Source organism: Punctularia strigosozonata, assembly GCF_000264995.1.
Source record: "Punctularia strigosozonata HHB-11173 SS5 unplaced genomic scaffold PUNSTscaffold_5, whole genome shotgun sequence".
Lineage (NCBI taxonomy): Eukaryota > Fungi > Basidiomycota > Agaricomycetes > Corticiales > Punctulariaceae > Punctularia > Punctularia strigosozonata.
In genome coordinates, this window is record NW_006767437.1 from 1,307,620 (window position 1) to 1,321,664 (window position 14,045).

General features: G+C 55.9%; 5 protein-coding genes across 5 annotated transcripts; 2 read left to right on the forward strand and 3 right to left on the reverse strand.

Annotated features, from left to right (window-relative positions):
• Positions 1–776: 776 nt before the first annotated feature.
• Positions 777–2,866, reverse strand: PUNSTDRAFT_86294 (uncharacterized protein). The gene is made up of 9 exons (XM_007383024.1): positions 2,761–2,866; positions 2,624–2,685; positions 2,432–2,563; positions 2,275–2,378; positions 1,479–2,222; positions 1,325–1,427; positions 1,207–1,271; positions 998–1,147; positions 777–938 (listed from the first exon to the last, which is right to left on the reverse strand). The coding sequence occupies exons 1-9, from the start codon at positions 2,855–2,857 to the stop codon at positions 923–925; spliced, it is 1,473 nt and encodes a 490-aa protein (XP_007383086.1). The 5' UTR covers positions 2,858–2,866; the 3' UTR covers positions 777–922.
• Positions 2,867–3,679: 813 nt separating this feature from the next.
• On the reverse strand, positions 3,680–4,866 carry PUNSTDRAFT_86297 (phosphoglycerate mutase-like protein). Its single transcript, XM_007383025.1, has 6 exons — positions 4,773–4,866; positions 4,699–4,718; positions 4,434–4,642; positions 4,346–4,375; positions 4,025–4,268; positions 3,680–3,968 (listed from the first exon to the last, which is right to left on the reverse strand). Exons 1-6 carry the CDS (start codon positions 4,829–4,831, stop codon positions 3,838–3,840), a joined length of 693 nt encoding a protein of 230 aa, XP_007383087.1. The 5' UTR covers positions 4,832–4,866; the 3' UTR covers positions 3,680–3,837.
• Positions 4,867–5,922: 1,056 nt separating this feature from the next.
• Positions 5,923–8,557, forward strand: PUNSTDRAFT_143241 (glycoside hydrolase; the record flags this gene model as incomplete). The annotated part of the gene is made up of 18 exons (XM_007383026.1): positions 5,923–6,006; positions 6,060–6,067; positions 6,124–6,205; positions 6,262–6,286; positions 6,354–6,412; positions 6,472–6,592; positions 6,648–6,771; positions 6,825–6,969; positions 7,028–7,070; positions 7,121–7,161; positions 7,230–7,249; positions 7,308–7,467; positions 7,523–7,550; positions 7,601–7,845; positions 7,904–7,932; positions 7,983–8,022; positions 8,077–8,086; positions 8,153–8,557. 18 exons carry the CDS (start codon positions 5,923–5,925, stop codon positions 8,434–8,436), a joined length of 1,548 nt encoding a protein of 515 aa, XP_007383088.1. The 3' UTR covers positions 8,437–8,557.
• A 320-nt stretch (positions 8,558–8,877) lies between these two features.
• On the forward strand, positions 8,878–11,253 carry PUNSTDRAFT_143242 (phosphoglycerate mutase-like protein; the record flags this gene model as incomplete). The annotated part of the gene is made up of 10 exons (XM_007383027.1): positions 8,878–9,059; positions 9,111–9,168; positions 9,222–9,320; positions 9,384–9,466; positions 9,522–9,886; positions 9,939–9,990; positions 10,053–10,191; positions 10,256–10,510; positions 10,569–10,884; positions 10,974–11,253. 9 exons carry the CDS (start codon positions 8,878–8,880, stop codon positions 10,791–10,793), a joined length of 1,458 nt encoding a protein of 485 aa, XP_007383089.1. The 3' UTR covers positions 10,794–10,884; positions 10,974–11,253.
• Positions 11,254–12,181: 928 nt separating this feature from the next.
• On the reverse strand, positions 12,182–13,983 carry PUNSTDRAFT_101749 (DUF1771-domain-containing protein; the record flags this gene model as incomplete). Its single annotated transcript, XM_007383028.1, has 3 exons — positions 12,182–12,706; positions 12,772–13,741; positions 13,792–13,983. The coding sequence occupies 2 exons, from the start codon at positions 13,981–13,983 to the stop codon at positions 13,334–13,336; spliced, it is 600 nt and encodes a 199-aa protein (XP_007383090.1). The 3' UTR covers positions 12,182–12,706; positions 12,772–13,333.
• Between the last annotated feature and the right edge of the window lie 62 nt (positions 13,984–14,045).

Consider the following 14,045-nt stretch of genomic DNA (forward strand, 5'->3'; position numbering starts at 1 on the left):
CCTGGAGATGGCCCTGAGGTATGCAATGGCTGAAGCTGAGGCCTTTTATATGTCGAGTATGCCGATTGCTTGTTGGGGTTGGGTTTCTGATTGTGCCGCACTTCGACGAGCCACGATTGTCGGCGTAATCCAAAGCTCCTTGGGGCAAGTCCATCCTGAAAGGAGTCAAAGAGGGAGTTCAAAATGATCGGACAAGAGACAAGTATACCGGATCCTCTTCGATTTGCGAAGGCTGTGCGCGGACGGGGACGCTTGGGACGGAGCAGGGCCTCCGCCGAGCATCATTCCCGTGCATATCACTCGGCAGCCATGACAGACGTGAGTATGAAACAGCACGTTGTAGCAGGGTGAATGGCTATCTTCGCACTGTGGAGGCTGCATGGGGTATGAAGCGTACTTCTATCATTGTCTTTCCGTGCCATCGGCGAGTTCTGTACTTTCACGTTTCTTGGAATCGCTCCTTCGGAACATCCGCGAGTGGCATGAATGCGGATGTGATCATTTCAATGCGAAGTCTGCGTTGGACCATCTATCAACGAAGGTCTGTAGCTTGTAATGATAATTATGACTTACTGGGGATCGTGCACCGCTTGTGATAGAAGCACGATGAGGAAGACAAAACGCAATAAAAGCTGCTGAGATGCAGCTTCCAATGTCACAAGCCGGCTGTGGGCTTTCGATCCTGTACCATCGCGCCCGAAATTTTGGCCTGCTTCAGATATTCTGCAAGCGGGGTTCGTAGCAGATATCCGCATAACACGTGCGGAGAGGTTGGTGGTTCATATACATATCAAGGACACTGTCTCTTTTCGAGGATGACGGGGCTGATGAGGGAAATTCGTTTTGCCGAAATAATGCTCCCTCCAGGTTAGACTGTTGGAATTAACATACTACACGTACAATATCATACAAATGTCCATGATTAAAGGTCGCCGAACCTAGAGTGCAGATTCCTGTCAGCAAAGATGAGAGCCGATATTACCACACCCAAGCTCACCTATCGGGCATGACGACGGGTGCAATCAGGCTCCAGATGTACAGTAGCATGCATACCCAGCTCGACACCACACGCATCCACATCGCTGTTTCCGATCGACCAATGTAGACGTCTTGGTCGGGGTCTTTCTTGTCTTCCTTCACGACGTTCCTGGAGAAAAGTGATGAATATAACGAGATTCACAGAAACAGCTGTGGCGCAAGACTTACCAATCGGTGAGGAGCATGGCCACATACATGGCCGCTATTGCGAAGATGACATGGAACCAGGCATACTGTACCCAGCCGATTGAGATCATAATCCAGAGAGAAGGCCTGATATACGGACATTGTAGCGGGTTCCCGAACGTTCATCATCACGAAGTTCGCCGACAACCCCTTCATCATCGTCCTCGTCTTCTTCTTCCTCCAGCGCAGAAGCAGGAATGGCTCTAGTTCGTTTGGTCAGCAACTGGGCATCCACGTGCAAGCCGAAAACTTACCCCGCTTCCACGGCTGCAAGTAGGGCTTGGTAGCGTGGGTTCTCCGTTCGACTCGGTTGTGTGTTCACCACACCCATCTCCGAATGATGAAGCACGTCATCGTCATGCGGGAGCTGCACGGCGCCGTAATCCCGCCTCTTCCCTACCAGCGCGCGGCTCTGAGTCGCAGCCCTCGTGGTTGAGTACGCGATCGCAAGGAACGTGAAGGCCGCCCCCAGGACGACGGTAGTCGTACCTGTTCCACCTCGGAGCGGGTTGCAGCTCTCGTGCCGGTGGTTACCTATAGCGGACATGATGAGGTAGGTGCAGTACGCGGCGACCATGCCGGACTGGGCGAGGCCGGAACGCGGATTGGCTTCCTGCACGCGCGGGTGGATGCATAGTGCGGTGATGATGACGCACAGCGCGAGATTCGTGGAGATGAAGAACTGGTTGAGGCCGCAGCCAGACTTGGCGAAGAAGCCGTAGAGGACGCCGGTGAGCGCGATCGTGCCCACGTATGCGCCGGCAGTCGTGCCGATCAGTATCCATTGCCAGAGGCCCGAGTCGGAGTTTTCCCAGTTCTGGAGGCATGTCTCGGTCCAGGAGTGGGCGAAGTCGACGAGCAGGACGAGGCCGAGGAGGATGAAGAGCGTGGCGCCGATGAGGGCGATGTAGTTCCCCCAGAACATGAAGAAACCATTCGGGATGAAGAACGAGACGACGACCAGAACTAACCAAAGCAGGACCTTCGGGCCCCACCAACTGTGTGCATATCGTCAGGTTCAGCAACAGCCAAAGTGCACGTAATACCCACCCGTTCTGGATAGCAGCCCGTTTGTCCTTCGTATCCTTCACGCCAATCAATGACAGCCCGACAAGGAAGTGAAACAGCGCCAGAGAAAAGCAAATGCGGTGGACCTGTCAAGGGGACATAAGCAAGAGCGGCAGTATGTCCCGTATGCGAAGCGTACCGCGAGCACTCCATAGCACTTGCCACCCTCGCAATCCATCTTGATATAGTCGTAGCTCCATTTCCGAATGAGGTCAATAGCAATCCGCGTCTTCATGAACCACGCCAGCATGGAGTTCAACGCAAAGATCAGCTGCAGCGTTCCGTATCGATTCAGTGGGTGTCCAAACTCGAGTTGGAGGAGGGATCTCACAGCGAAGGCAACACGGGTTGCAATGGAGCTATTGCAGTTGCAACTCTTTGTGAACATCGACGCTGGACGTCAGGCAAGTCCATCAATACCAGCTTCAGACGCTTGCACCAGCCCAAAGGCCACGGAATCCTGCTCACCGGCGGTCGACGTAAAACAGAATGCAACACCCGCGAGGCATGATGAACCCACAGTTCCTAGCACCCCGGCGAAGGGTAGCGAAATCAGAGCCCCCATGTCTGGTACAGTGGTTGAACGAGAACTAGAGTGAGGTCGAGAGACAGCCCGCAGGGGCTTGCAAGCGACAGACTGCGGCACGTGCTAAGTTCCGGGTCTAAGCTAAGGTTTGGCTCATGCACGATCCGGGAACATCACGTGAAGGCAGTCACATCACGGTCACAGTCCCGATTTGGTAAAATTGTGGATGGGACGCAAGCTAGCATCGCATCGAGTCAATCCTACATCGAACTATCATAGCGTCCACCCATCAAGCTCTTGTATGACGGAATCCGGAAGAATACGATGCGAACTATAAGATAGGGCTCATTCAGTTTCAACAGGTCCCACGGGTCTTGCTAGTCGAATAAAATATTCTACGCTCAAAATTCACAGAAATCGCCGCCACAGATTTCAAGATAATGTGCATTCAAAGAGAATTGTGGTTTTAGATTTAGAGAGTGTGCCCCGTAGCGAGTGGAATTCGCTGCGCAGCACTTATCACGCCTGTTGAAACTGAATGAGCCCTATCTTACTTCTTTGCTGCCCAGATTGCCTGCTTTTTTCTCGGTGTATTCGCTCCGATTTCGTGCCGATGCGCATTTTTGATGGAGTCAGACACTTGGACAGTTCATATACTAGGTGCTAGTCATCCATAGAGGCCAGAACAGTGAGCAGCGAGCAGCGACGACGGCGACGACGAATAGCCTTTTTTGGAATGTCACACATATCACGTGATGTTCCCGGATCGTGCATGAGCCAAACCTTACTTTCTGGACGTCAGCGACCAGACTACCCTCAAGAACGTCGCCGCAGCAAGATTCACCGTACTCTCTGAACTGGGTGGCGATGCATTTGCAGATATGAACGAATGCGAGCTCCAGGGTAACGAGGGAGGAAGGATGGTCACCGAAATTGGACCAGATAAAATGTGTACCTCAGCAGCTCTAACATGTCTGTGTTCTGACTTCTATGCCGAGTGCTCTCTACTTAGGCAATGTCTAGTATGTGGAAGACCCCGGTGTGAACCCAGAGGACGTCGGTTCGTCAGTTCCCTCCTGCGCAGTCTTCCCGAGCGGAATGAGCTTCGCGTCGTCGTCGTCTTCCGATGCGAAAGTGTAGGCCCGAACCTCTGCATCGAACAACCATTAGCAGTGGAGTTGTTCACGACGGACGCAGCAGCTTTACCGGTGTTCGCCCACGGCTTGCCGGAGTTCCAGCCGTCCGTGATGTATCTCAAGCAGTCGCCATGCGCAACGACCACGATCTCTTTCTCCGGGCGGCCACGCAGCCAGCGCCTATTCCAGCGAGCTCTGGCCTGGAGACTGGCCACGTCGGTGGCATAGAACCCTTTCTTGGAGTTCCAATCCGGCTTGAGGTCGCTGAGGTCGAGCCCGGCGTATTCCGGATCCGCTTCCAACTCCTCACGCGACTGCCCAAACCCAAATTCAAAAGGGCGCGGTCAACGATCCATATCTCCAGGCGCGTGGTCTCGGTGCGAATACTCACGGAACCGCAATCACATGGGTGGGCGTTGCACTTTGCCATCGGGAACGGATTAGCCGCGTATCTCCTCGAACTCGCCGACGGCGCGCACCTCTTGGAGAGACGCTAGGACGATGACGGGCTTGCCCTCAGCCTCCAGACGCTTCCGTAGCTCCGGGAAGCCCAAGATCATGGTGGACATTGGCCGTCTCATCCCGCTCGTTACCAACAGCTCGGCGGTCTTCTGGATACCGTCCTGGGTAGCCTCGTTCAGAGCCTTGGATTGTTCCCTTCCGAGCGCAGTCAAGGGAGCATCGCGGACTGCCCCGATCCATCAGCATATTCCTCTTACAATATCAGTGCCACTGTGCGCTCACTAGAATAGTCCTCGGCAACGCTACATGATCATCATCAGCGCCGGGTAGTGGAAGGATTCAGGCATTGAGCCTACTTGTGCTCGGCTTGAGCGTGTCGAGTGAAATAGATGCGCTTTTCAGTGGCCTTGACCATTGTGAACCACGTTGAGCGTCATACAGTAAAGCAAGCACGCTGCCAGCATCGATGGCTCCGGCGTCGAGCCGGCACCGGAGGAGATCTCCGAGACACACGTGATCTCCGGATGGGCCGCGGGGTGGCGGTGGTCTCAGACTCTCGAGGTTACCGAATGACGAGGTTGTGCTGCAGCTCAGATCGCTTCTCGACTTCGCTCGCCATCTGGATATTGTTCTGCGACTGATACTCTCTGTGAACATTCCGATAACAGCTCGAGACATCCCACGATATCTGCGATTTCTCCCCATCGGAAACGGGTGCAGGACGGACGCCGGGAACAGATTTGCACGACAATTCAGCGCATGACAACGCCGGAAAACGTTGTGTGAGAGCAGGTGCTCTCCGTGCTCGCTCCGGCGTCGGGAAACTGCAGATATCTCGAGATGCCGAAGTGTCTTCTGAAGCCTAATTTCAGTTGCGAGAAGCTCGTCGTATGCCCAAAAGCAGGACGAAGGGGCGAGCCCCATGCGCTCCTTATCTCGAATAGGACCTTTTCGATGCCTGACACTACCTCCAGCTACCAACTTGATGCACTCTGATGACCCGTTCTGCGCTCGTACTGCCGACAGCCTTGGGCGCATCGACGCAGCATCGCATCTCCGGAACAGCGCACAGAAGCGCTACCGGGCTCTTCGGTCGCAGGTCTCACATCATGCGCCAGCGGGTCATGGACTAACATGGGTCGCCGACCAGAAAAACTTCTTCTGATCCCAGAGCCTTTGCCGTGCAGATGATGCGGTGGACCACCATATCCGGCGAAACCGCGAGTGCTAGCATGGCGTTCTGTACCGATCCATCCATCGCGGCATCGCGCTGGATGTGCTTTTTGTGGGTACTCCCCAGCCTTTCTCGACGAATGGTGGTGTTCCACGCGGAACACGAACGGTCCAAAAACCGTGCCCCTATCTGAGCTGGTGCCTCGTATGGTGCCCTGCCCTTCTGGTCTTCTGGCCCCCGAGACATAAAATGCCCCCGACCCGCCGCCGGGACTGGTTAAGCTCCCTCCAGAGCCCTCGGTCACTGGCATTCCTTGCACAGCGCGGTCCGCGATGTTAGCACTTCTGCAAACAGCCCTCTTGCTTCTCGTCTTCGGTGGTGAAGGACACGCGTACGATGCCTCGAGGAATGACAACGTGAGTCGCTCATGTATGCTATACATCGATGGCGTCTGACCCGCCGTCTTCAGCTTGCAGTGTATGTGTGCCGATCCGCTCATCATATCATTTGCGGTCCTTGACTTCGCCGTGCAGGTACTACGGCCAGAACTCTTACGGAGCCACCCATCCGAACGACGAGGCCAACTGGCAGCAAGCTCTCTCGACGTACTGTCAGGTCGGTGCATCTTCGCCGAGTCCTCGCGTCGCCAAAAACTAATCGAGCCATCGCAGGACGACACCATCAACGCGTTCCCGCGTAAGTAGCTTTGGGAATCGTCAACCTCGGGGGATCCTCGACAAAACTCACCTCTACGGGCTTGCAGTTGCATTCTTGGACGTGTTCTTCGGGACTGGCGGCGAGCCGTCCATCAACCTTGCCAACGTAAGTTCGCGCTGTTGCCATGCTTCTTTCTATTGTTATTGACTCGGGCCCGGCCGCAGACCTGCAATGACGTCGACAACCCCGTCTTTTCCGGGACCGACCTTCCCAACTGTCAGTTCATGGCCGCAGACATCCAAGCGTGCCAGGCGAAGGGCAAGATCGTAACGCTCAGCATGGGCGGTGAGGGCTCAGATTATGGAGATACATCGAGTCTTTGCTAAACGGTTTCGCCAAGGTGCCACCGGTGCGGCCACTTTCACTTCTGACGCCCAAGCGCAGGCGTTCGCGACGCAGATCTGGAACCTCTTCCTTGGCGGTACTTCGGACATCCGTCCATTCGGAGCTGCCGTGCTAGATGGGTGAGTCTCGTGTGCATGCTCAGCGAGATTATCCTCTGACCACTGTCAACTAGTATCGACCTTGACATCGAAGGAGGTGGAAGCACAGGTCTCGCAGCCTTCGTCACCCAGATTCGCACTCTGGCCGCTGGAGCAAGCAAGACCTACTATATCACCGGGGCCCCCCAATGTCCCTTCCCTGACGCATTCCTTGGCTCCGTACGTACCCTGCGGTCTCGTTCGACGTCTGTGCCTGATTTTGATCGGGACATACTAGGTCATCAACAGCGTTGGGTTCGACGCTCTTTACGTTCAATTCTGCAAGTTCCAATGCATAGTATGGCGACATTCCATACTAATGACATCATAGATAACAACTTCTGTGGTCTCACCAACTTCGACAACCCCAATGTACGTGCCTTCTCAACATCTCCCTGCGCATCGTTGATAGAATCATGCTGAAACCACCTGTCGTCAAGGACTGGAACTTCGCAACTTGGTGAGCCAGATTCCTGAAACTAGATCAGCAGCAAACCGGGACCCTGACGCGGATCCAGGGACAACTGGGCAAAGACGACGTCACCGAACAAGAACGTCAAGATTTTCATAGGCGCTCCTGCGTCCCCTACTGCAGCTGGCTCTGGATACGTCGACTCCACGACATTGGCGAGCATCATCTCGCAGACGCGTAGCCAGTTCTCGTCTTTCGGCGGTGTGGTGAGTTTATCAGCCGCCGTCAATCAGCCGCCTGCTTCTGACCACACGTTTTCAGATGCTATGGGATGCGTCGCAGGCATTCGGTATGATAATCAGATAGGTTCGGGTGTGGGCGTTGCTGAAAGCCCTTCAGCCAACGGCCGGTACGATCTCGCTGTCAAGAGCGCGTTGACCAATGGTGGCTCTTCGGTCCCGACGAGTTCTACGGTGAGCAGCAGCAAGACGAGCACCACGAGCACCTCGACCTCTAAGACCACTTCGACGACCTCGAAGCCGGCCTCTACTTCGACTACAACCTCGTCCGCTCCCTCCACTACGACGAGCACCGCTACAAGTGGGAGCTGTGCAGGCGTCGCTGCTTGGCAGAGCAACGTAGCGGTACGTCCCTCTAGGCTCCTTTGTATGACGGAGTAGCTGATATTTTTGACTGTCATAGTACACCGGTGGAGAGCAAGTCACGTTCAAGTACGAATGACTGTTTGATTTGCATCTGTTCGAAGCTGACCCTCGTGTAGCGGTCACCTCTGGACAGCCAAGTGGTGGACTGAAGCGGACGTGAGTGCCATACACATTCTACCTCAATCCCAATTCTGATGCCAACTTCCTTAGCAACCTGGCGGTGAGCACGATTGGCGCCATATTTCTGAGGTCGGGAGATCCAGAACACTGACGTGACGGCACCCAGGTGTTGCCGGAGACTGGACCGACGATGGTGCCTGCACAACCGCAGGCCCTGTCAAAGGTGCTGCCCCGGAAGCGTCGCTCACGCCCGCCTCAGCCGCTTCGCACGTTTCATCTGCTTCCGCCAAGACCTCGGGCTCTGCTGCGGTTTCCAGCGCGGCGGCTCCCACTCTCAAGGGCCCATCCAGCGCCGTCAAGACCGCCTCCGCAGCAAGGACGGGCTCTGCGGCTGTGGAGAGCGCCTCCGCCGCCGCGAACACGAAGAGCTCGCGCTTCTTCCGCCTTTGAGCGCGCGATTCGTTCATCAGATCTATACCCTCCGCACATGACCACGCTCTTTCTTTCTCATGACACATGACGCAAAAAGGTATTTATGTGCCGTTTACCTGGGTTTTGTACTTGTGCAGGCATACATAGAACCACTGTACTACCGGAAATTCAACGAAGTGCTTGCTATCTTCCCCTTGTCGGGATTTGCCGGGCCGGCCGGCGACGGCGCGATCATCCAAGAGATGTCCTTGCTCGCCTCTGCAAACGTGCGTGCGTGCGTTGAGAGGTGTCTTCTCTATCTTCCACTCAGACGAAGCACGACCGTAGACATACACGAGGCTCTCAGGCACCGGCTGTTCCTATTGGAACATGGACCAACGTATAATCACCTGGGAGTTACGTTCGATGAACAAAACTCGATCTTCGAAGGAACTGCGCCGGTGAAGGGGACCAACGAACATGCTCAGTGGTCTGGCAGTCGCTACACTGTACGCAACTCTGGTTGCTTCAGCGTTCAACCCCTTGCATCATTCGGGACCGGCTTCGCCTTACTTCGACGCGCCGCCGCAAGATGACATACCGGTTGAAACCCCTGCAGGCTGCATCGTGGATCAGGCAGCATACATCGTCCGCCATGGCTCGTACGTCCGTTCGTGTGCCTTTATACATCCGTTGCTTATGGTATGTGCAAGGCGTTACCCTGAACCTGGGTCATTCGCGGGATGGCAGAGTCTGTTCACCACGTTCCAGGTACGTGCATTGAGCCACCAGTAGTTATGTAACCGAGACAGAATACCACCTAGAACTCGAGTTATACCGCCAGCGGTCCTTTGGCGTTCATTCCATCGTGGACACTACCCGTCGATGACCAGCCCCACGAACCGCTCTTCCTGAGCTCGACAGTACGTCTTTACATAACCTCGGGCGATTATTGCGGCTGTTCAATGGCGTCTCTTGTTGTATAGGGTGCCGGAGAAGCCTTTTCACTTGGTATGGAGCTCCGTAAACGCTACGGTTTGACTCCAGGAGGAAGCAACATCACTGTCTGGTACCATGGATCCACAACATGCGTTGTGCAATAGTTACTGACATCGCTCGTACAGGTCCGCAGGACAACAACGCGTCATTGACACCGCCAACTACTTCGTTCAGGGATATCTATCGCAGGGCAACTACCTCTCCAATACCTCAGAAAATCGTGGCACTATCATTTCTCTACCGGACTCGGTGAACTACACGTTCGCCAACTCGCTCACCCCGTCTTCCGCCTGTCCATCGTACTCGTCTGGGGATCGGTCTGCGGTCGCGACCACGTTCAGGGCGAATTATCAGCCCAGTATCGCCAAGCGGCTGAACAAGTTCCTGGACGGATTGACCCTGAACTCGACAAGTATCGGGCCGATGCAGGATCTATGCGGGTTCCAAACGGAAGTGAATGGAGATTCGAGGTTTTGCGACGTGTTTGAAGGTACGTTTGGTCATGACGCCCGGATCTGTCATGTTGCTCACTATCGCGACAGAGTCTGAATGGCTCGACTACGAATACGCTCATGACCTCAACTACTACTATGGGTACGTTCTATGTTCATGTATAGATATCGTCGCGGTCGTTGTCATATCTTACGATTCCACAGTTCCGGTCCTGGGAACCCCTTCTCAGCAACGACCGGCTTCCCATGGGTGAGGGCTGTCACGGACCTCTTCGTCCTCGGCCCCAACAAGACCACGTCAGATGGCACGTTCACGCCCCCTCCTCTCCTCATGAGCTTCACGGTGTGCTTTTCCCGCCTCTATGGTGCATCGTAACGCCGTTCATACGTCTTGCCTTCCTCTGCAGCATGACAACAACCTCCCACCTATCATCTCCGCCCTCGGCCTCTGGAACGCTTCCGACGTTTCACCTCTTTCGCTCGTGAAGCCAAATCCGGCGCGGCACTTCCGCGCATCCAATCTCGTTGCTTTCCGGGGATACGTCGCGCTCGAGCGCCTGTCGTGTGAACAGCCTCTCGGGAAGAGCGTGCACCACACTGCAAACCAAGTGGTCGTCACTCCGGGCAAGGGAGTGAACGCCAAGAAGTATGTTCGCGTACGGGTATGTGCCCCCTACCGCATCATGTCGCACGCACGCGCATTGAATGTTTCATATGCAGGTGGACAACGCACCGGTAGCGATACCGGGGTGCACCTCCGGTCCTGGTTCGAGCTGCTCTCTCGCGTCCTTTGCGAAGTACGTGGATGAGACTCGGGCCCATGCCTCCGGGGACTTTGTCAAGAGCTGCGGGCTACAAAGCGTACCAAATGCGACGAGCGCATTCACCGCCTTCACGCGGATACCGGAAGACTCGACTGCTTTCCTCGTACCCCTCCCGGTATAATTCGGATAGGATAGCCCCGAACCCCTGGCGGTGGCGCGCAATTGTATTGGACCTGCGTCTCAATGTCATAGTCCCAGTCATATCATGGCCTGTAAGCAAGACCTCATCCAGTCTCCACTAGTGGTCTTGAGTCGTCAACTGGCAGTTGTTGCTGATGCTCCGTGCCCGCTGTCATCCTAGACGCTGGTATGGTCGGATCCCAAAGTAACGCGACTGCGAGCTGAACCCTGCCGTACTCACGCTCGCGGAACCGCGCCTCGGACAACGGGTTCACAGGCGCTCCTGCGCGCTGTAGCTCGTGTCCGAATACTTCCATTGATCCGCGGCTCCGTCGCGAACGGAGAGTCATGGTCTTCATGTTCGCGTTTCAACCAGGCCAATCACCCTGTTCACCCGATCATCCTCAAGCACACGTATAACGCCAATGATCGCAATTCTCAATCCGACCAACGCGATGCTCCCGCCATTTTTGCTGCTACTATCCTTCGCCCTGTTCACGGTTGTTTATGCGCACGGTCGCCCCTCCAGCGTGGGCGTGTCATCCGGACCTGGCTCTCCAGAACAAAGGGTACCTCGAAGATCTGCTTTCTCTGGGCCTTTTGTTGATAGGGAACGAGATGCGGACGGAGAGGACTTTGTAGGCAACGCTATCCAACAGTCAGAGGCTGACTGCGATCCTGGGGATCATGCCCGGCGTGGAGACGAGGACTGCGTTGACAGCGTTGACCAACAATCCGACGTTGACTTTGATCCTGGCGATCACGCCCGGCCGGCAAGCGTAGGGGGGCTCACTCCGCAACCAGTGATGGTCAATGTGACTCTAGGCGGCGAGAGCTACACAATCCTCTTGGATTCGGGAAGGTGAGGGCTCACCGTCCAGGAGCGTTTTGACTGGTTCGCATTCACATCCCTCGCTCGCAGCGCCGACTTTTGGATGTTCGGTGTCCAACCGGCCGGAATGAAGGGAACAGGACAGAACATTAGTCTGCTGATCGCATCAGGGACATCCGTTACTTGTATGTGAGCCTTGGCAGGAAGCGAAATCGTGTATTCATCATCATCCTAGTGGGCATTCAAACCGTAGACCTGCGTTTAGGCAGCAACGACATTGCGGACCAAGCATTCCGTACGTCGATCAATTTGCTGTTCCACGCGGAGGTGGTACGATGTACACGGGGCTGATTAGTGATTCATCCAGTTTGGGTGCCGGGAGATAACAAGAGTCTGTTCGGTGTCCCGTCTGATGTCGACGGAGTGCTGGGCGTTGGCCCAGAATCGAAGTCACTCGTCCGTAACGGGTCGTGCAACGCGGCATGGGCCGACCCGCCTCTGTCTAGGTTGCGAGCTCAAGGTACATCGCGGCAGCTCATCGGACGATTGAAGGAGAAGGGGATTCCCGTCAGCGAGCACGATAGTGCGAAGTTCATTGAAGCCTTCAAGTGGACCAACGATTCTACTGTTACAATGTCATGATCTGATGTAGAGTACAGCTGGATCTATGCGACTTTCTCGCTGCTGATCAATGACCTCCTTCTGCGTCGCTCGGTGACTACGGCACGTCGGGAACATATCGTCCAGCATCTAGAGTTCTGCATCTCAACCTCCCAACTTTCGTTGGCGGATCACCGAATGATACAAAGGGAAATGATACAGTCAAACGGTAACCGAGTGGTGGTAGGAAGGAGGGGCGTCTTCGTATGCGGGCAGGCCGGGAACGGCAACGCTCGAGCCAGACGAGCTGCCTTCCCCGGGTCGGGACACGCTCCGGTGCAAGGACGCTGACGACGGTACGGGGTTCTCAGCCCAAAGTCGGCCGTAATCCGGCGGTGCGGGTGGACGAGCAAGGTTCGAACTGCCGAGGCGCATGGAGGCGTAGGTGAGCTGGCAATCGTGGATTCGTTTCGGTATCGTGACTGCATGACAACGGGAGCGTAAGTACCAGAGCCTCGGCGGAGGGAAGGAAGCGAAGGCGACGTACCAATGAGCACCTCGACCTGCTTCAGACGGTCGAGGACCTCCGCCTCCGCCGCGGAACCATCCATTTCCTTCGGCATGGTCTCCCTCCACTTGGTGAGCCTGTCATGTTCAACGTGCGCCTGTTCAAGCGCGCGGCGGTACTGAGCGATCAACGGGTCGGCGTGCTTGAGCGGGCCCTTACGCGGCCGCGCAAAGGACTCTGCTGATAACAGGGGCATAGTTGCTGATCAAGGATCGAGGAGGGCTTGGACGACGTGGGCCGTCCCGAACGAGGCAGTGGTGCAGTGGATTCTGCGTGAGGGGACCAGTGACGGTGGTAGATGGGCGACACCACTCCAGACCCACTGCGGATCTGAGTAATTGCGGCGCGACGCGGTATAAATGGTGCCGAGAAAATCACGTGCCACGCGCGATAAAGAAAGTAGAGTTGAGCCGTGGGTCGCGGTATCTCGCCGCCGCAGCCGAAATGAACGGCTGTACGAGCGAGCTGTTGAAGCTATATATCGTTCCAAGAAAAGAGGCACTTCTGGTTGTAGATAGGCTGCGGCAGTGGGAATGGGTGTTCACATCACCACACAGGAGTCGCCCCACCCGGGCGCTTTGTCCTTGACGTCGATGTCGACCGTGATGCAACCCGCGTTGGGAACGTCCATGTACGCGACCAAATTTTCGCTCTTGAGGAAGTCCTCCATGGCGGGCTTGATCTTGGCGAGTCCACCCGCGGAACGATTGCCGCGCCCGGTGATGAACACCGTGCGCTTCACGCTCTGGCGGCGGCAGGCGGCGACGTGCGCCCTCGCGCGCGCGAGCGACTCGGTGACGAAGAGACCGTGGAAGTCGACCTGCGCGAGGGCGTCCGGCGTCGGGGACGAAGTGAGGAGCAGCGGGTTGTAGTGCGCAAAGATTTCGTCTGCGGCCTTTGCATTGTATTGCTCCATCTTGCGCTTGTGCTCTTTGCCCTTATCGCTCAACTGTTTCATTCTGTTTAGCTATATGCGCGGGATACAGCAAAAAGCCGTACCTCTTTCGCTTCCGCGCGTCGGCCCAGCGTGTATGCGCGCTGGGACTCGTCGAATGCGCTGCTGCGCAGGCGCGCTTCTTCGCCCGCCTTCTTGCGCCAGGTCGCGCCAGATTCCTCACCAGGGGTTTCGGACGGGCGGTGCGGGATGAAAGCGTCGGCCGCCCAGGACAGCCAGGAGAGGGAGTTGCCCATGTCAAATCAGGAGGAGAGCAAGAAACGTCCGGCCACAAAAATTCCAACGCGTCTTTATTGTG

Bases quoted from the DNA above. Each gene is read 5' to 3' on its own strand.
- PUNSTDRAFT_86294 (XM_007383024.1), bottom strand. From the start codon at position 2,857: ATGGGGGCTCTGATTTCGCTACCCTTCGCCGGGGTGCTAGGAACTGTG. The intron at 2,223-2,274 runs GTGGGTATTACG...ATATGCACACAG, and splicing joins CGGGCTGCTATCCAGAACGG to TTGGTGGGGCCCGAAGGTCC. The intron at 1,272-1,324 runs GTCCGTATATCA...GGCTGGGTACAG, and splicing joins GTTCGGGAACCCGCTACAAT to TATGCCTGGTTCCATGTCAT.
- PUNSTDRAFT_86297 (XM_007383025.1), bottom strand. From the start codon at position 4,831: ATGGTCAAGGCCACTGAAAAGCGCATCTATTTCACTCGACACGCTCAA. The intron at 4,643-4,698 runs GTGAGCGCACAG...GGATCGGGGCAG, and splicing joins CGTTGCCGAGGACTATTCTA to TCCGCGATGCTCCCTTGACT. The intron at 4,269-4,345 runs GTGAGTATTCGC...GGGTTTGGGCAG, and splicing joins ACCCATGTGATTGCGGTTCC to TCGCGTGAGGAGTTGGAAGC.